This window comes from Hevea brasiliensis, chromosome 12, assembly GCF_030052815.1.
Source record: "Hevea brasiliensis isolate MT/VB/25A 57/8 chromosome 12, ASM3005281v1, whole genome shotgun sequence".
Taxonomy (NCBI): Eukaryota; Viridiplantae; Streptophyta; class Magnoliopsida; order Malpighiales; family Euphorbiaceae; genus Hevea; species Hevea brasiliensis.
In genome coordinates this window covers 23,594,710-23,614,590 of record NC_079504.1, presented here as the reverse complement: position 1 = coordinate 23,614,590, position 19,881 = coordinate 23,594,710, and the positions used below count along the sequence as shown (strand labels likewise).

Genomic DNA, 19,881 nt, shown 5'->3' with positions numbered 1-19,881 from the left:
AATATAGGAATCAAGAATTTCCCCCACCCAAATTGCATGAGAAAAAAAAAACCCTCGAGAGTTCTGGCTAATTAATTTTTGTCTCCTCTGATTTTATTATTTATTGAAATATATATTTTTAAATATTTAAATTCAAATTGATGTAAATATAATATGTCCTCCCTAAAACCGTGTGTTTAGCGTGTAAATTAATATAATATGATGTTGAAAGAAAAAAGAGAAGAAATTTCCTAACATTTTCTTCCCAGAAGACTGGCTAAGAAAGACTGGCACTGCTGGTGTGAATATGAAGTGGTCTAAGCTTGGAAACGATGACCAATTGACCATATTTAAGCTTGCATATTATTAATTTTTAAGACCCAAGATCGACGTGTGAACTGTGATTGGTGAAGGTGATGAAAAATACAACAAAAGTTAAAAGTCAAAATAATGTATATAGTTATATCAAAGGAAATAATATATATAACTTTTTTTACAAACCTCAAAGGTCCTCCACTATTTTACGTATATAAATACTAGAGGATGATGCCTATTCGAGTCCTTTTCAATTCACTTGCTTGACTGAAATTTATATATGCTCTTTTTAATCCTTGAACCTTCTTTTAATGGGGATGGACTCATGCCATCATACCCTATTTTTTTATGTGTTTTTGGTGTACATAATAATTAGTTTCAAAAACTAAGTTAATTAATTCATAAAATGTAAACCTACAAATTAAATTATTATTGCGTCTAAATAAACCAATTCAGTAAATTTTATACATATATATGGCAACAATTTTCATGCAATAATCTTTTTATAGTGTTTATGATTTAATATTTTGACTGAATAAAATTTTTTTCAAAATAATCAATTAAATAATTAAAATTATTCATTTGAAACCGAACTAAAATAAAAGGTGTCAATTACGACTTTTTATTTTTACTGATATGAATAAAAAATAATAATATATTAGGGATGGGCTTTATATTAATAAAAAAGTATTGACATATTAAATGTTGAGAAAGTAAATGTAGAATAGATTTTGAGATGTGATAAATTACTAATATAATAAAATAAAAAATTTTCAGATAATAATTTTTAAAAATTTCACTTAAGAATTTTTTATCAACCAAATTTGGAGAGACAAAGACAAGAAAAAATATAAGAAGTGTGTATAAATCAAATAACTCATTCATATTTACAGACAATGAATGATTAGCATCTCTTTAGGCAGATAACTATTAAGATTTATGGCAAGTACTATCATATAATAATATATATTTATTTATATTTGTAACTTTCATTCCACTTCTTTTCTCTAATTTCTATTTTATTTAAATTATTCTTCTTCACATTAACACTAAATATTTCTTGTATTTTAATAATATAAGAATTTTTTTTTCTCTTCGCTATTTAACATATAAATTATTTATAATATTAGAGATATATTTTTTAATAAAAAAAATTATATGTCTATGTATTTTTTTTGTAAAATATAGAGCATGTGTATTTTATTTTCAACAGAAGGGAGAAAAAATATTATGTAAAGTAGGATTCATAGTGGTCCCAGTATAGAAAAAAACGAGTGTTTGTGGCTGTAAAGTACATGGAAATGGAGGAAGGAAAGGGATGTGCCTGTGTTGTTGTTGTTGTTTAGTCAGTTAGTGGCCGTGAGACCAAGTTTTAAAAATTGACTACATATATAAGAGTAATTTTTATTTACAATTAAGTGTATATATTTAATTAATCAATAATTATCATTTTTATCAAAATTAAGATAGAGTCTACTTAAAAATATATGATTTTTTTATGATAGATTCCATACATTTGGGTATAAAATATTATAAAATACTCTTGATATATATAAATATAATTCTATGTCTCTTGTAAAAAAATAGATCTTTCTCATACTAAACAAGTGAGTTCTAAGAAATGTTGATTATACATCGGGTGTATTTAATAATATCCAAGAAATTTCCCCCTCCTTCGTGTCTATTGCGCGTGTTTTCACCTTTTTGAGTCTTTATTAACCTCGTCTCTGTTGCATCCTAACGCCAAACCACCACTACTGCTCTCCTCCTCTCTGTTTTCTCCTCTGTTTTCTTTCCTCTCTCTCCTTTTCCACAATCTTCTCAAATCTTCAGGTATTTTAAACATTCTTTCAGTGTCTTCTTTTTGAGGGTTTTCCACCACATGTTTAGTTCTAAATTCTCATGAGTCTTGGTTCTTTGTTTTATGCTAATGTTATTGCAGAGTGTGTGTTGAGTTCTCTCTGCTGCCTTTTCAAAGAGGGAATGACGAACCAGAATGTGATATCATCCGATGCGAAATCGGGTAAAAATATCAGGATCAGCTGTATTCTCTTGCACAAATCTTTATTTTCACCGGCTATGCCAAAGCCATTACCTGCTCCTAGACTTGCAAAGATGATTGAAACAGGTGGAGCAGCAGCAGCAGCAGCTGCTGCAGAAGTAGCCAAAACTAATGTTTGGGTTAATTCAATGAGAGATTCTTCCCCTACCCGTGTCAAATCCACCTCTTCTTTATCTGAAACCGAGGAAAAAAATTCCTGGATTGTAAGTGGTATTACTCGTATTGGTTTTATCTTTAACAGACATGAATACTGATAGTCTGATGCATTGGTTGTTATTTCTTTGTGAATTTTAATGGGAAGCAGCTCAAACATCCTTCGGCTTTAAGCATGTTCCACCAAATAGTGAATGCTTCTAAGGGAAAGCAGATTGTGATGTTTCTTGATTATGATGGTACACTCTCACCCATTGTTGAAGATCCTGATCGAGCATTCATGACTAATGAAGTTAGATTCTACTCTTCTTTGTTGCTTATACTTGTTTTGATTTGGTTTAATTTTGTGTCATTAACACTCTTCTTTTGCCTATATAATTAGATGAGAGAGGCTGTTAGGGATGTTGCAAGATATTTTCCTACAGCTATAGTCACTGGAAGGTGCAGAGACAAGGTAACCCCATATTAATTCTTTCTTCTTGAAAGAAAATCGCATGGTGGTATTTTAACATATTTGGTTAACAATGTTTTCTTTTTTTGTTATGGAAATCTTGCAGGTCTACAGCTTTGTAAAATTGGCGGGGCTTTACTATGCAGGTAGCCATGGCATGGACATAAAGGGACCATCCAAAACTCGCAAATACAAAAAAGTTAGCATCAGTTCTTCTCCTCAGCTTTCTTGACATCTTTTCCCCCCATTTTAATCACTGTTTTAATATTAAAATATGGGATTTTCCAGGATCATCAAGCTCTACTGTTTCAACCTGCCAGTAAATTCTTGCCCATGATTGATGAGGTTCGTTTCCTTGTATATATTCCACCTATTGTAAACTGGAAGAAGTTAAAAAAGAATTATATAAAAAATATTTGCGTTGTTTTTTCATTTTTAGGTGTACAAAGTTCTGATAGAGAAAACAAAATCCATCCCTGGTGCTAAAGTGGAAAATAACAAATTTTGCATATCCGTACACTTCAGATGTGTTGATGAAAAGGTACAAAATTAGAACTCTTTTTCCTTCGGTTTTTGGCCTTCCATTGTCTGCTTCCCCAGCTAATGGAAAGGATTATTTTCTTTGGCAGATGTGGGCTGCATTAGCTGAACAGGTTGGATCAGCACTTAATGATTATCCCAAGCTTAGACTAACTCAAGGGAGGAAGGTAAATTAAACTCCTACATAAGTTTTTCTCCATCACATTCAGCTAAAAAGGAAAAATAATATATAAAAAAATTATTATTATGTATATAATTATATACTGCGTAAATGTGCCTAATTAAATTAATCTTCTTTTTTTTCAAAACAGGTTTTAGAAATCCGACCAATCATTAAATGGGATAAGGGCAAAGCTCTGGAATTCTTATTAGAATCGCTAGGTAATTAACTTCCTCCATATGCATCTCCTCATTTTCTGCATGTATTATAATGATTGATCCCCTTGACTAGTCACTAACAATGTAATAATGATATTTGTTAACTGTTTGTTTCTTTCAGGATATGCTAATTCTAACAATGTTCTACCCGTCTATATCGGTGATGATCGGACTGATGAGGACGCATTCAAAGTATATTATTATTATTATTATTGTCAGCGTTGTTGTTATTATTATATATTTTTTTTACTAATCAAGCAAATAAATTTTTATGCCTACCAAACAGGTTTTACGAAACCGGGGACAAGGGCTTGGGATTCTTGTTTCTAAAGTTCCAAAAGAAACGAATGCCTCTTATTCTTTACAAGAGCCAGCTGAGGCAAGTTTTTAACTCATATATAATAAAAAGGCTGCTTATTATTATTATTTTGGTTTTATTAATTCTATATTTTTGCATGTTGGGGTAATGAAGTCGTATGCGTATACTGTCTTTGCAGGTTAAGGATTTCTTGCGGCGTTTGGTAGACTGGAAACGATTCTCTCCTGGAGGAGCATGTAGGGTGTAAAAGTAAAGTAGAAATTGACTTCCACCCTTTAATAGTTGGTCAATGACCAAGGTGGAATTGAAATATGTAATTTTTCTCTTTAAACATTGTAAATGAAGAGCAATTTAAAGATATATGGAATACAAAGAATTCCATAATTTTGCAAGGAATCACTTTCTTCAAGGCCCTTTTTTTCTTTCCCATATATTGTTCATTTGTGTGAGACGTTTAATTATGACGCTACAATAATATTTACAAAATTTAAAGTGGCAGAAAGCTTTTCTTTTTTATTTTTGGGAATTGAGAAAAAATGACTTTATAATTAAGTTATGCTAAAAGTAAGAGTTTCTGGTGTTTGTGTCGCACGTAAGTACAAATTTCTTTTTCTTTTTCACTAAAATGAATTTCGAGACATATGATTATTGCTATACATATAAAGAATCCCATTTTAATGATTGGAATGAAATAATCTAAATTGAAAATTAAAATTTAATCATTGAATTCTCTTGTTAATTAATATGATTTTTTTTTATTAATTTTAAGTTATTATTATTATTATTATTATTATTATTATTATTATTATAGCTTCTTAACAATTTTTTTTTCATTATATATATATATAAAAAAAAAAGAAGAAAGAGGAGGAGGAATGTCAACATGTTAGCTAAACGTATTATCGGAGAAGCTTCTCATCATCGAAGAACTCAAACTCATAGGTCGAGAACTTAGGTGATTAACATTAACTAATAACGCAAAGTTCGAGACAAATTACTATCAAAACATATACTCCAAGAAATGCAAATGTGAAATTCTTGAAATTATGGTGCATGCAGTACTATATATATTTATATCACACTCTGCATTAAAAATTCCAATAATGCAGAGCATCGTGCAACAGTTGGAAAGATACCAAGTGAGTCAGAACTAAGCCTTTCATTGGACATTAATATATGAGATGTGTTATTTTCTTGAAATTAATTATGGTTGATGTGTCTGGGGACTTGGCTTTATTATTGAGTATAGAAAAAAAGGAAAGGAACCCTAAGAATTGAGACCCATAACAACTACCCTTTTATGCATATAATATGCAAGTTGATGATTATACTACTGTCTTGCAACTTTAATTTCCACACTCGGTACTGAATCATTTGCTCTAAGTGGATACCTTTTATCATATATAGTGTATTTTGCCCATTTATAAGTGAAAAATATCTCAAGTCTTTATCACTTTTAGCATGCTTGCATTGGCATATAAGCCTAGCTATCATCAGTCCAATACCAAGCACATCAATCGCAATTGAAGGCAAATTTTACAATCTTGCAATGAATAGATAATTAATCAACCACACATATTCGTTATTTCGCATGTTAAAGGTGCATGCCAATTATACATGCTCGAGGCCAAATTTTGATGTGACTTATTGGAGCTCAAAGAAAATCGTGAGCTTGTTTTACTAATTTAATTTGATTGCATTGCATGCTATAATTTGCTTGAGTTTTTCACTTCGATTAACTGTTGGGTTTGATTCATCACTCCATTGTTGAACTTGGAGTTTGACATCCAACTAAAACAAAAGGTCATCCTCATCATTTTCCCATTATTAAGAAGAAATAATATAATGCTTATAAAAAAAAAAGAAGAAATAATTTAAAGGTAAAATTTATTGAGTTCTAAAAAAATATATAAATATAAAGATTATCATCATCTTCAAGTTAACTTAAGATCAGGAAGTGAAGCAGCATAGACAGATTTGATAGTAAGATCTTATCCATTGCTAGTGTTTGATATTTTTCAACAGAACTAGTATCATTCTGAAGTCGTAGCTGCTAATCCTATCCTCTAATTATTATAATATCTCCAAAACTCCATCCTTAAACAATTGAACTATTAGTAAAAGACAAAACTGTACTTAATTAAAAAGCTTGATAAAATCTTGGCTGATCAAAACAATAATAATAATTAAAAGTTTGAAAGAGAAAAATGAAGAGATGGCAGCAACTTTGTATCCACACAGGGCACAAGAGGAACATATAATATAAAACATATATATCTTATACCTTGAGTAGATCTTTATTAGGATAGCCAAAAGCAAAGAGACTTCTTTTCTGCCATGCTGAATGGGTGATGCGTGTGTGTGTGTGATCTTGGCAACCCTTTAAATAAATTTAAATGAAAAAGGAAGACAAGAAACAGTGCAGGTTTAAGGTATTAGATGTGAATGAGTGGAAATAAGACTATTGATCACGAATGAAAATGAAGACCAAAGCCATTGGGCACTTGGATTTGAGAGATCCCACCTTAGTAGATCAAGGGAATCTCAATGTGGTTTTTTAATGGATCGAATTTATAGTTTAATAGTTATTTTCAAGGATTAGGTGGTGAAAGGGAAACCCACTAATGGGTGAAGTGAATACATGGTTGCAGAGGAGTTGGAATCCACTTAAAGTGCTTGATTTGAAGAGGACATAAATTTTATATGGGGACACACAACATGCTTCCGAAAAAAAAAAAACCACTCTTGCTAGCTAGCTCTATCAAACGTGAAAAGAAAAGGTTCCCACTAGATCCAACCCATCATTGGTGTCTTAAACTAAAATAAACTATGTTACTAGAAGCTCCAATTATTGCTGGAGAAGACCACTTACCTGAACTCACCCAACCAACAAACCTCCCTCACTTGCATTTAACAAAATTTCACTCAGATCATTCATGAAATATGGGTCTCAAAAAAGATAAACCTATAAATCAATTAGATCATATCCTATAAAAAAAATTTTTTAAAAATAGATTTTTTCAATTCCAGTGACCGAAGAATAATATATATAATATTCATATTTAGCATTTTAAAACCTTTACATTCACATTCCGCAAGTTACAGCTAGCTAGCCTAAACCCATCATGCATGTACAGCCTAATTAATTCAAGAATCAAGACGCATAACCCATTAATTATTAAATTATAAAATTGTACCAAGTATTTGCTTTTCTTTGATGGTCCTATTATACATTTCTCCATGGATATACTAAATACATAATAGAAGTGTCATTATTGGACAATTGGTCCCCGCTTAGAGGGTCGAGCACAGTCACAGGTATATGTGTTCTTCCTTTTCTTTTTCTGCTCAAGAATAATGGAAACTCTGTACGGTAATTAGTCTTTGGTATAGTGTGTTTTTAACGTTGGAAAATTATTATTCATTTCCGAAGTGACCTTGAAAAAGGGAGCAAATGAATAATGTGTTTATGCAATAGGGTTTGCTTCTTGATTCGCAGTCTTCATTATTGGCGCAAAAGATCCTTCTTTTTACATAAAAGCCAACTATTTTTGAACATGACAACCACATCAATGGAAGCATTTGTTTCAGCAGTTTAGGATTTAGTTTGATTACACGCCATTAATTATTGCTTTGCTCACTATAAATTAGTCAACATTTTCTCAAAAAATTCGTGATCAATTATTGTAGATGTGGTTTTCTAATTAATTTTATAGAAAAATTGTGTGATTTGACAGTTAGGTTTACTAACTTTGAATTTTTTTCGCTTCGTATATATATCATTCTAACTTGGGTGTATCAGAAAGTTTAATGACTGCACTAGTTGGATGATACAGGCTTTTTTTTTTTTTTTTTTTTTTATTAATAAAAAATCTGCTTATGAAAAAAAAAAATATATTAACTAATCGAGAGATATAATCTACTTAAACTCATAATTAATTTTGACATTATTTAATTTTAAATGGACCCTCAAATTAAAGTTCAATTCAATAATTATATCCGTATGATTAATTTAAATTAAGTTGACAATTCTGATTTTGGATTAAAATTTAATTAAAAAATTAAATAAATAAATTTATTTTTCTTTAAAAAAATTTAATATTAATTTTATACTCCATTTATTTAGTAAAAAATAATTTATATATGAAAAATATTTGACATAAAAATTATTTTTTAAAAAAAAAATTTTACAAAAAAATTTTCTATTATTTAGTTATAATTTTAAATTAATAGTGTGTGTTTATGTCATATATATATATAAAAGTATTTTTATATTTTAATAGAATTATTAAAATTCAGAAAATGACTTATTCTAAAAAAAAAGTTAATTTTCTTGAAAACGATTTAATTTTTTTGTTACAAAATATTTTCTATTGACCTATTTTTAAAATGCTATAAATGATAAAAAATGTAAATAAATAATTTTTTAAAGAAATATTTTCCACAAAAATGGTGCTTAATTAAAAATGGTAATCCTGATCTGGCCCGATGGATACAAGGATGATGAGACTAAGCCTCGAACTCTCAATTTAATATAAAAATGTACTTTGATATTATAATTCTAAGTTGTTAAGAAAAATCATGAAAGTAAATATTATTTTTAAAGTAAAATAATATTTTTTATGTAATAATATAACTTAATAATATTTAAATTTTTAATATAAATGCATATTATTTTACGATGATCATATAAAAATATATTTTTAAATTATTATAAAATTAAAATAAATTAAAATGAAATTACACGTCCATATCTGGCCTTGTTGCCATTTCTACTTTAATCCAAAACTCACAAGTAAATTGATACAATTTTTTTTTTAATTTTATTTTTTTTAATTTTATTTTATAGCCACTCAACGCATAACTTAAAATGACCCACCATAAACCTAATTAAGGGAAAAAAAAAATAAAATTATACATATTCAAAATAATTTATACATATTGGTCACCTTTAGCCATGATGCAGATTTAAGTGTTCTTGTTTTTTTTTTTTTTTTGGTGGGGGGATGGTAATGGGGTTAATGATCATAATCATCAGCTTTCTATGTTTTAGTTTAGTTTAATAGAGTCAGGTCATGATTCTTGTGGGGTTATTAAATCCTAACACTTAATAATTAATTCTTGCATATATATATATATATATATATATATACACACACACATACAAGTGCGTAGTGTTCTTTTTTATTGTAAGTAGATTGTAATATAGGAGTATTTAATAATTATTTTTAATTTTATAATAAGTGGTCATTATTATTAATAAGTTATAATATATCAATATATATTTATTTTATATACCTATAATTTTATATTATATGTTATATATATAAAATTTTTTACTACTATTATACTTTTCGGATTATTAATATTATTTTTAAAATATTATTAGAATTAGTAAATAGAGATAATATGTAACACCCCTAATGTTTTAATTTATTATTTTTGGGTAAATATTAATATTTTATTTTATTTGAATTTTAGGAAATTATTTGAAATTTTTTGGATTTTAGAAATCGGGTTCGATTTTCCAAAAATATAAACTTTTGATGATTTTAAAAAAATTAATTTAAAGACCACGTGGCAAAATTAAAAATATATTTGGAGTCTACGCATTTTTCTGAGTTTTCTAGAATTTTTTCGGAATTTTTGGACTTTGTTTTCGGTCCCAAGACAGAATAAAAATTTAAAATTTTGTATTCTGAATCGAACGGCCGAATCAAACCGGACCGGATGAATCGGACCGACTTCTTCCTTTTTCTTCCTCCCCACGCGCGTCCCGACCCCTCTCTCTTTCTCTCCCGTTTTCTCTCTCCTCCCTCCTCCCCTTACCGCGCCGCCGCCTCCCCAGCCACCCCAGCCCGCCGGCTTGCCTCCCCAGCCACCTCCCCTCGCCGGGCGTTGCCTGAAACGTCAGCAAAAGGAGCACGAAGCGACGCGACACGTAAGCGCTCCGCTTCATCTTCCTGATCAAAATCCGGTCGATCCGGCTACCAATCGGATCGGGTCTTGTGTCTAAATCCATCTACTCATCGAGAGCTTTCCATAGACACCAAGAACACTGAAATCCATCGAGCGGTTTGTTCAATTTTTGCCCGGGAAGTTTTAGACAATTTTGACTTTTGGGCTAGATTTCTCGCAAACCGTGAACCCCGCGAAAAAACCGAGAGTAGCAGAGCGCTCCACTCGTCGAGAGCTTCGCGGAGATATAAATTTCAAATTTTTCCGACACCGTTTTTCGATGGGTCCCATAGAACTTCGTAGTGTTTTTCCAAATATTAAATGAGCTTAGAAAATTTCGTAAAATTTATGTACTAACCCCCGTATTGTGGGCTTTGTGTATGTATCTTCAATTCGCGGAAATTCGACAGTTATCCGGGTCTGTGAATTTCCGGCCAAACAGATCGATTACCAGAAAAGTCTCCAAATTGGATCGAGGTTTTAGCTACCCTATCATTGTCAGATGTCTCGAGCGCGTCCCCGAAGTCTGAATCAGCATAGGTAAACCCGAACCTTACTTTTTCGTAATTTTCTAGTGCTTAAATGAGATTAAAAATCCGTAAAATATTTGTGGTAGCTCAGAAAATTATGATTCTTTTTGCAATAGCCTAGTAATATTGCTAAGGACCGCGGGGCATAGTTTTAGAATTTTTAGAGCTTATTTGGGCAGTTTTTGCAAAAATGATCAATTATAAGGACTAAACTGTAAATTTACATATTGTGATTGATGACTGTTTGGATGGGCCCAGGAGGGGCTGTGTGATGTGATTGAGTTGTGGATATATGGATTGTGAATATAGAAGTGCGTTTTGAGTCCTTTTGCAGGTTGGGCAGGTCCTAGGTATAGGGGAGATTCTGCCGGATTTTCGGCATGACTTAGGACGTATTTGATTTTTTTTTTTAAAGTTTGTATTGAGTCAAATTTATTAAATGATTGTAATAAAATTGTCAGGTGAGCCGAGACAGCCTTCTTCCTCCGTCCAGCCGCCACAGTGACCGCTGTCAAGTCTATGAGTAAAATATTAATTTTAATTGTAATTTCGATATTATTATATGTTCAAGTATGCTCATGCATCACTTATATGTATATATCTATGTAGTTAAACTCTAGGCACGTTTTATGTTGCATTCACAACTGTTAAAGTGTCATGGATGTTGTTGTGGTAATTTGGAGCAGTGTGCGTGCGTTGGCGTGCGTGTGATGTAGTGTGGACTATGGATAGGACGGGTAGACACGGCTTGAGATCTTCGCTGGGACCCGGTCCTTCGGGGTAGACACGGCTTGAGTTCTTCGCTGGGACCCCGATTTGGTTATTAAGTGGAAGTCTGAGTTGAGTTCTTCGCTGGCACAGGTTGGATTTAAGAGAGCTGTATAGGAGATCAGCTCCCATATATTATGATTGATATTACTGGGTGTGTGAGTGCTCCAAATTACCTTTTTACTGTTATGATGTGAAAAATATTACTGATGTTGCATTTCACTCTACAGGGTGCATTAGCTTTAGATAGTTATAGGGATTACGATTAAAATTGATATTTTACTCTCTGAGTCGAACGCTCACTCCTGTTCAATATTTTTGCAGGCTACAGAAGGATATTTTTGAGGTTAACTTGCTTTTCTCCCTCGCAGGTCGTCTATTTATGTTTGTGTAATTCTATAAACTTCTAGAATTTCTGCATGTGTTAGAAATATTTAATTGATTTGGGTCTGTAATATAAATTATTATTTTGGACATGTAAAATTATTATCACATGCATGTTTGATGGACTGAATGAGGGAGCTGAGCTCCCATTTATTTTTATGTTGATATGAGTATGTAGAGGGTGAGCTAAGCTCCCCAATTGATTATTTATTGTGTTTACAGGTCGGGTGAGTCAAAAACCCCCCGTTGAAAGGTCCATTTTATGGCCGGACTCTGTCTGGTTGATTTCTTGAAATTGGGCCCAAATGGGCCTTAGAGTTGAGTTAAGGAATAGTTAGGCTTACTACGGGCCTCGGGGGCTTTAGGTTGGCCCAGGTCCTAGTGCCGGTCTAACCCATAGGTTGGGTTGTGACATAATATTTGAGCATATTATGTTTCTTTAATATATTTAAAGGATACAAAAAAATTTGATATTTAAAAGTGATAAAAATAATCATATAATTTAATCAACCTAAAACTATTTCATATCTTCAATCAATATTTTTATTACATTGTTATATTTTTATTATGAATTTTTCATTAAAAAATTTAAAAGATAAAAAATTATTTTAAAAAATAATAAAAATAAAATATAAAGGAATTAATAATAAATTTTAAACATTATTACATTTATATATTAAATTAAATATATAAATTAAAATCATTTTTAGTCATGTGCAAAAGCACGACTAATCACCTAGTTACGTGATAAAATAATCATTCTAAATAGGATATTTTATATAAAATAATAACCTAACAGCGGGTGAATACATATAAATGTGTGGATCTTGATAAATAAACATGTAAATATAAGTGGATCTCAAAAATTTATAACTATCTTGTAATTCTTTTTTTCTTTAAATAAAATAACCATATATTTATATATATATATATATATATATATATATATATATATATATATATATATATATATAACTACTATTTATTTGCCATTTCATATCAAATCATGATATAAAATTACACTAATACTCTAAAATTTCTCCTCGTATGGGGTTAGTGAAAGAAACACGTTCCATAGGCTGAATTGCTAGTGCAGTGCAACATATTTTATATGCATTTTTTTAATTAAGCAAGAATTTATTATCTTTTTTATTGTGTAGGGTAATATGATAGTTAAAAAGTTTAGGTAAGGAAATGTTCTCCAATTTAGGACCAGAATATATTATCAATGTTATTAAAAAATTATAGGAAAATTTATACATCACCCTCTAATCCTCCTCTAGTTAAAGGTTTATGGAGCACTTTTAAGGTGATGTTCTTCCGAAAGCATATGCTTTTGGTCGAGTCCTAAACAAAGCCTTGAAACAAATTAGATTTTCTTCTCCTAGTAAAACATTGATTAGGCTACGTACGCTCATGTTTTACATTTTTAATTACTTGTTTCATGTAAGTAAACTTGTCACTATTAAAGAGATTCCAATCTCCATAATCTCACCCCTACAAGTACTCTTCCATTCACCACAAAATTAGGACAACGATTAAATTTCATGTTGCTAAGCTTTTCCTGATTACAATTTAATTTATCTAATAAAATCCTTATGCTTATGAAAAAAAAAATTAAATTCATGCCTTTCGAATAAAATCAATGTATATAGGAATCGTCAAAATCAATAGAAACATGTGCAGGATTCAGGCAATAAATCGATGCATCATAGATATGATATTCATATCATCAGGGAAGTTCCAGCCAGCAGGAAAACCTATCATGAACACCACATGTTGGCTAATTTTTTTTTTTAAACACTAATTAACTGGTAGATACAAGAAAAGGGGGGAAAATCCTACAATGCCTTGATGACAAAATCAGGGCGAGCAAGACAAGTCAAAAGAAATGTCTCTCCATGTCAGGGTTACTAACCCAGGATACAAATCTAAATTCTGACACTAACTTCCAACACCATTCAATCACCAATGGTTTCCTCACATCACTAGAATCTAAAACATAGAAAAACTAAAGATCTATCGCAGCCAAATGTAATTGCAAAACAAATACTAGCGAATGGTTTCACATTGCTGAGAAAGTATTTGCGTTCCTTTTGCCAATGTGTCTACCTTGAATTCGCATATAATGACGAGTTTGGTATCCCCAATTTTGAAGCTATTAGTTTTCATTCTCGCCGGGACGTTCATCTTTAGGGAAAATGACAAATTCACTTTTGGTTTTGTACTTTTCATGCTCTTCTTGATATTGTTGGGCAACATGATCTTTGAGCCCTTGAGGGCTATTCCAATTTCTGTTGAATTATTTTCATCTTGATTGAAAATTGGAAACTTTCCGGCCGCCATTATTTGCTCTTCAAAGAAGAGGGAAGCAACTCCGCCTTGCACGTATAAAATGCCTGATTTCCCATTTGGATTATGCACCTTTAACATAACGTTATAATCAGGGTTGCTATGAGATGAGCTACTGACGACAAGACGTTGGACTTGAAACTCAGGATTCTTAGCTTTAAGGAGAGAAAAAGAAAATCCTATAGCAAGGGTTGTGGCAATAACAACGAAAGCAATGAGAATAAAACAAAACAATTGGGCGGAACAGCGATGCCCTAGCTTCTTTGATTCAGGATTTCGACGGCGTTCAACAATTAGAGCATTCTCTGGTGGCGGAACGCGATAAATTTGGTCCTTAGGGACCTGGACAACGTAGGTGCCGGACTGAAAAGCGGGTCGCGATTGAGCTGTGACGGGGTCGTGAATATGGACATTAGAAGAAGGAAGGGGTGAAAGCCGCTCCGCCATGGAAAAATGGGGAGCGGTAAGGAGGGGGTGGGTGGTGTATGAGCAATGGGTGAATACTGAGAAGGTTATCTTGCATGGGAAAGACTGCAAATGGCATGTGTCATAACCTGGGAAAAGCTCCCGAACATGGAGGGTAAGTTGAAGTTTGATTGGTCAATTTTGATTTGATTTTACAAGACTTCACTATTATTAGAGATTGTTTACTGGGTCAATTTAACATTCCAATTATTCACCACTGCCCACCAAAATTAATTAAGGTCTAGTTAAAATTATCAAAGCTAGCTCTTTTTGCATTAAAATTAAAAGAGAAATTAAAATAATTAAAATTGCCACTAAACTCTTTTAGTAAATATTAAATATTAATTTATTTATATGGCATTTTTAAATCTGTTAAATTATGAAAATTTAAGAATAAAATGAGAATTTTTAAAATTGAGAATGCCATTAAACTTTTTTTTTAATAAAAATGAAAGATTTAGCAATCTATGTTAGCAACATTATGCCAGAAATCTCTAACAATGCAGAAACATCAGCTTCATTTCCCAATAGTTGTATTCAAATTCCAAGATCAGCAGACACCAACATCAATGGAATTAAAACCCAAGTCCTGAAAGATGGATTGGGCCTAAGACTTAAACCCAATCTTTTTTAAGGGAAAAAAAAAAAAAGGATAATGGATTCAAATATGGGCAAGGCCCAATCTAATCAGAAAATTTTCACAATCAAGTGTTTACTGTCAAATTCAATATTAATCAACCCTCCGATCTGCAATCATGATCACCTGTTTACTGTCAAATTAAACCGTTTGTAGTCTAAAGTCAGATCCAATTCATCATCAATCATCATTTTCAAATTCTCAACATGTTCATAAAATATAAATCACATCAAGATCGTCATCTTAAAAAATATAATTTTTTTAAAATTTTTTGAAGATTAAAATAATAAAAAGAGGGAAAATTGATTGATGAGGTATAGTTTCTCCTGAATCTTCTTAATGATGCTTTAGCAATGGGTTGCATTGTGAAGGGGATTATCTCACGCATCTTCTTTCATGGAACCCTCTATTGCTTCAGTATATATGTGAAAATTTTATAAAGTAATTGAAACTTTTTCAAGATTTTGAAGTTTACTAATTAATCATTAATTTAGTTAAATTCCAACTTTAACATTAAAAAAGAATTCTAAAAAAAAAATCGAAATATATATAGAATTTTACGTTCACGTCATTTAAAAAAAAAATTATTGTTTACTTTTATAATATATTAATTCTAAGACATTAAATATTTCATTAAAGTATTTTTTTTTTTTTACCAATTTCATAGAAGTATGTATTAAATTATATATAGTGCTATAGAAAGAGAGACGATCAAAATCCATGAAAAAAATTATAAACTCTTATATGTATACCAAATTAATATATTGTTCTTTATATACTTATTTTAATTTCATTTTTATATGATTAATATTAAATTAATTTTCAATAACAATTATTAGACTTCCAAAATAATATTTTGGTGCTATTATGGCAATTGGTGGAATTAAATTTAATAGATTTTTTTTTAATTTGGCATTTGAGATTCCTAATCTAATTAATCCATATAATTTTAAACAAAATAAATATTCTTCACGTTAATTAGGAAATCAAAGTTTTTTTTTTTTTTTAATTTAGATTATTCATACTAAAGTTAATAGAAACAATAAACATATTTCTGATGAGTATTTTTCACATGTGTTAGGGTAAGATTCTGCAATTTCAAATCGCAAATTAAAGCCATATGATTGCATGAGCTGCTCAAAAAGAGTCCAAAGCAGTCGAGTAATTTTGAAAATATATACAATGACATGGACAAAGCATACATTTGATCTCAAAGTTTCAAAGGAATCATTCTTCTTGTCGATCGCCTCCAAAAAGTGATTGGAAGAAATTCAACTTAATTAGGCCATAATATTCCGACCACTAATTGAGTACCTAAACCACAATCCCCTTTGACAAACTGGTCCTATGAAATTAATCAATCTGAAGAATTTTGATCACACAACAAGCTAATTAATATAAAGAAGATGGAGAGATGCTGCGGTTCATGTATGGTCGTAGCAATGATATTTAGCTAGGAACCCTATTTTTTTTTTTTTTAAATTTAAATCTCAGCTTCTCCACCCCCTACCATCTGCTCTAAACCCTACCATGTCTCAAATGATGAAGAGGTTCAATAATAGGACATCCAACATCATGACACTTCATTTTTTATTATAATGTTTTTGCTCAACAAATATTAGGCTTAGCTTGCTTGACCCCGCATGCTTTTTGATCCTTTTTAAAGAAAAGTAAAAGCTAATTATATTATTAATAAACTAAGCATGGCCTTTTTATGTATGTGTTAATTAATTCATTTAAATAATTCTTGTGTGGGTGCTTTAAAAACCTTATTGCACGTATATTAGAAGCTTTGTTAAAATGTTATACTATTAGTGACTCAAGATCACAGTTTCGAAGACGAGTGAGTTTATAAGAATGATATGTTCTTTTTATAAACAAAACTGGTTTTGATCAGTTTGAGTTATTAATCAGAACACAAGATTCTTGAATGACTTGAAGAAAGCAAATTTGCATAAATACATCATTTCCCATCAAATCTCAATTGCCTTATTTCATATGATCATTTTTGGAGTTTTCTTTAAAGAACAAATGAATAATAGTGTTTTCCAAGAATTCCAATTTGGGTACATGTATATAACACAGCATCAAAAAAAAAAAAAAAAAAAAGACCATAGTTGAGAAGCACCTTACAGTCCCCACAAACCACATCTTTCTATATCATGATAATGATAACTGCAAATTAATCATCAAGAGGAAGATTTATATAGTAGACTTAAGGAGCTGCTCCTTCGTGGAAGGTCCCAATTAAGCAAAAGCAAAGTTGGACTTTGAAGGGGACCATTCACGTTCTCAAGTGCATTACCTTCTTCATTATGGCAATTACTCACTTTACATAATCCATTTTTTCACTCAGTTGAAACTTTCGGTGTTCCTTTTTATATTCTTGTCCTAACATTCTTAGCCTCTAATTTAACAGTGATCAGTCTCCTACTTTTTTACTTTATTTGTTTCGTACAACATGAGATTAGAGGTTAATTATCATAAAATTAAATGACTAAATAAGAACAAAGCTAGCTAGTTGTTGATATGTGTGCGAAGGTACTATAGCTATAGTGGCAATGAGTAATATAACAGGCAAGGACTCACAAGTCACATAGTATCACAAGTTGAGGGTATGATTGAATCATGAAACAAGGCTCGTGGTTTTCAACTTTTCCTAATCAACTTTGCTTTTATTTATATTCATTTTATTTTTATTTTATTTTGGCGAGCATTAGAAAAGCAAAGGCCATGGGAGAAGCTCGCTTGTGACCCCATTTCAAAGGGTAGCAAAAAGGAGTGTTAGAAACAGATGGTAAAGAGAGTATGCCAATTAAAAAGGATGAAAAAAGCAAATGAAAGCTTTAAATCTCTTGCCTCCTTTATTTTAAAACCATCCCTCTCTCTCTAAACTCATAAACCATACGCTTCATCAACCTCAAGATCTAAAAGAAAGAACCGGCAACAAGAAGAAAGTGATAATCCAGTGGGTTCACACAATAGAAAGAAATCAACATGAAAGCAAGGGAAGCCAACAGGGGAGCTCCATCAGCAGATCTGTTAGTATGTTTTCCTTCTAGAGCCCATCTAACCTTACTGCCCAAGCCCATTTGCAGTCCTGCAAGACCAGTAGAGCCCAGCAAGCGTCATCAGAACCACCGTCACCACCACCACCGCCTAAAGAAATCTAGCACAAGAGGTGGTGGTGGCCAATCTAGTCCTCTATTATGGGCCAAAAACAAGCAAATGGGCTTGGAGATCGCAGAACCAACTTCACCGAAGGTCACCTGTGCTGGGCAGATCAAAGTCAGGCACAAATCCGTTGCATGCAAGAGCTGGCAATCAGTCATGGAAGAGATTGAAAGAATTCACAACAACAGGAAACACAAGAAAAGATCCTCTTGGATGGATTCTCTTGGATTCAAGAAAGATATAATGCAATTCTTGACATGTTTAAGAAACATAAGATTCGATTTTCGATGCTTCGGGTCCATTCCTCAGTCAGACATCACCACCGATGATGATGAAGAGGATGAAGAAGATGAAGAATATCGAGAAAATCACGGTGGAGCTGGGGCAAGTGATGGCAACGAAGCTTCAAGAACCATATTTTCTAAATGGTTCATGGTGTTACAAGAGAATCAAAACGAGTTTTGCAAAGAAAAGAGAAAAGACAAAGAGGAAGAGAAGTCCTGTAGTAATGAGTCTATTGCTACACCTTCGGTTCCTCCTACCAATGCTCTGTTGCTTATGCGGTGCCGGTCTGCTCCTGCAAAGAGCTGGCTAGAAGAGAAGGTAGAAAAACGACAAGAAGAAGAAGAAGAAGAAGAAGACCACGATCAAGAAGAAGCAGAAGAACAAGAAGAGAATAGGAAAACAGAAGATAAGAAAGGAAAGAGTTTAGAGGCCTTAATGGAAGAAGAAAAAAGAAATACCAAGAAAGAGAGCTTGGTGGTGATGAGATATGACACCGATTTCTACAAAATTTCATCTGATATAGCAAAAGAAACATGGGTTGTTGGTGGAATGAGAGATCCATTATCAAGAAGTCGAAGCTGGAAGAGATGATGAGCCTCGTACGAAACAGCCTTTTCCATGTCACAATGGATAATTGAAGTAATTTTCAACTTTCTCTGTTCAATAATTTTTTGTGCACTTCTTTCAAGAAATTTTCTTCCTGGGTTCTTGTGTGGGAATTGGGAAATCCAATCCTAATCAGGATTTACAGCTTACTTTTGTTGTTTTATTCTTGATAAAATTTGAAGTTGAATTGCAGTTGTAATTTTTGTATAGCTCTGCTTTCCTTTTTCCCTGGAAAGGATTTTGCTGCCATGTATATCCTGTGTTGTATTTTCTTGCCTAATTACATTACTCAATTCAGAATCTAATCTGATCTTTATGAAGCTTGTATTGTCTATAATCCACTTGTGTCTTGAATTTTCTAATATCATGATTCTGGGGTTATCCAATTGTGCTTGCACGTGTGTGCATGTAGAGACAATTGAAACCTCACATGCAATTTGATCCTGATTCCCTGACATCTGCTAGTGCTACATATGTTAAATTGTTAAAATGTTGATTCATGTGTATCAAAAAGTGAGCTTAAGC

At 31.7% G+C, this 19,881-nt stretch overlaps 3 protein-coding genes across 3 annotated transcripts; 2 read left to right on the top strand and 1 right to left on the bottom strand.

Annotated features, from left to right (window-relative positions):
- The first annotated feature begins 1,974 nt into the window (after nt 1-1,974).
- Nucleotides 1,975-4,593, top strand: LOC110633757 (probable trehalose-phosphate phosphatase C). The gene is made up of 12 exons (XM_058131300.1): nt 1,975-2,127; nt 2,237-2,559; nt 2,661-2,801; nt 2,892-2,963; nt 3,067-3,159; nt 3,249-3,305; nt 3,400-3,501; nt 3,590-3,667; nt 3,812-3,881; nt 4,000-4,070; nt 4,165-4,257; nt 4,376-4,593. The coding sequence occupies exons 2-12, from the start codon at nt 2,278-2,280 to the stop codon at nt 4,442-4,444; spliced, it is 1,128 nt and encodes a 375-aa protein (XP_057987283.1). The 5' UTR covers nt 1,975-2,127; nt 2,237-2,277; the 3' UTR covers nt 4,445-4,593.
- A 9,029-nt stretch (nt 4,594-13,622) lies between these two features.
- Nucleotides 13,623-14,652, bottom strand: LOC110633789 (NDR1/HIN1-like protein 13). The gene has a single exon (XM_021782551.2). It carries the CDS (start codon nt 14,634-14,636, stop codon nt 13,890-13,892), a length of 747 nt encoding a protein of 248 aa, XP_021638243.2. The 5' UTR covers nt 14,637-14,652; the 3' UTR covers nt 13,623-13,889.
- Nucleotides 14,653-17,901: 3,249 nt separating this feature from the next.
- On the top strand, nt 17,902-19,661 carry LOC131171367 (uncharacterized). Its single transcript, XM_058131299.1, has one exon. The coding sequence runs from the start codon at nt 18,289-18,291 to the stop codon at nt 19,339-19,341; it is 1,053 nt and encodes a 350-aa protein (XP_057987282.1). The 5' UTR covers nt 17,902-18,288; the 3' UTR covers nt 19,342-19,661.
- The last annotated feature ends 220 nt before the right edge of the window (nt 19,662-19,881 follow it).

Bases quoted from the DNA above. Each gene is read 5' to 3' on its own strand.
- LOC110633757 (XM_058131300.1), top strand. From the start codon at position 2,278: ATGACGAACCAGAATGTGATATCATCCGATGCGAAATCGGGTAAAAAT. The intron at 3,160-3,248 runs GTTAGCATCAGT...GGGATTTTCCAG, and splicing joins AAACTCGCAAATACAAAAAA to GATCATCAAGCTCTACTGTT. The intron at 4,071-4,164 runs GTATATTATTAT...CCTACCAAACAG, and splicing joins CTGATGAGGACGCATTCAAA to GTTTTACGAAACCGGGGACA.
- LOC110633789 (XM_021782551.2), bottom strand. From the start codon at position 14,636: ATGGCGGAGCGGCTTTCACCCCTTCCTTCTTCTAATGTCCATATTCAC.
- LOC131171367 (XM_058131299.1), top strand. From the start codon at position 18,289: ATGAAAGCAAGGGAAGCCAACAGGGGAGCTCCATCAGCAGATCTGTTA.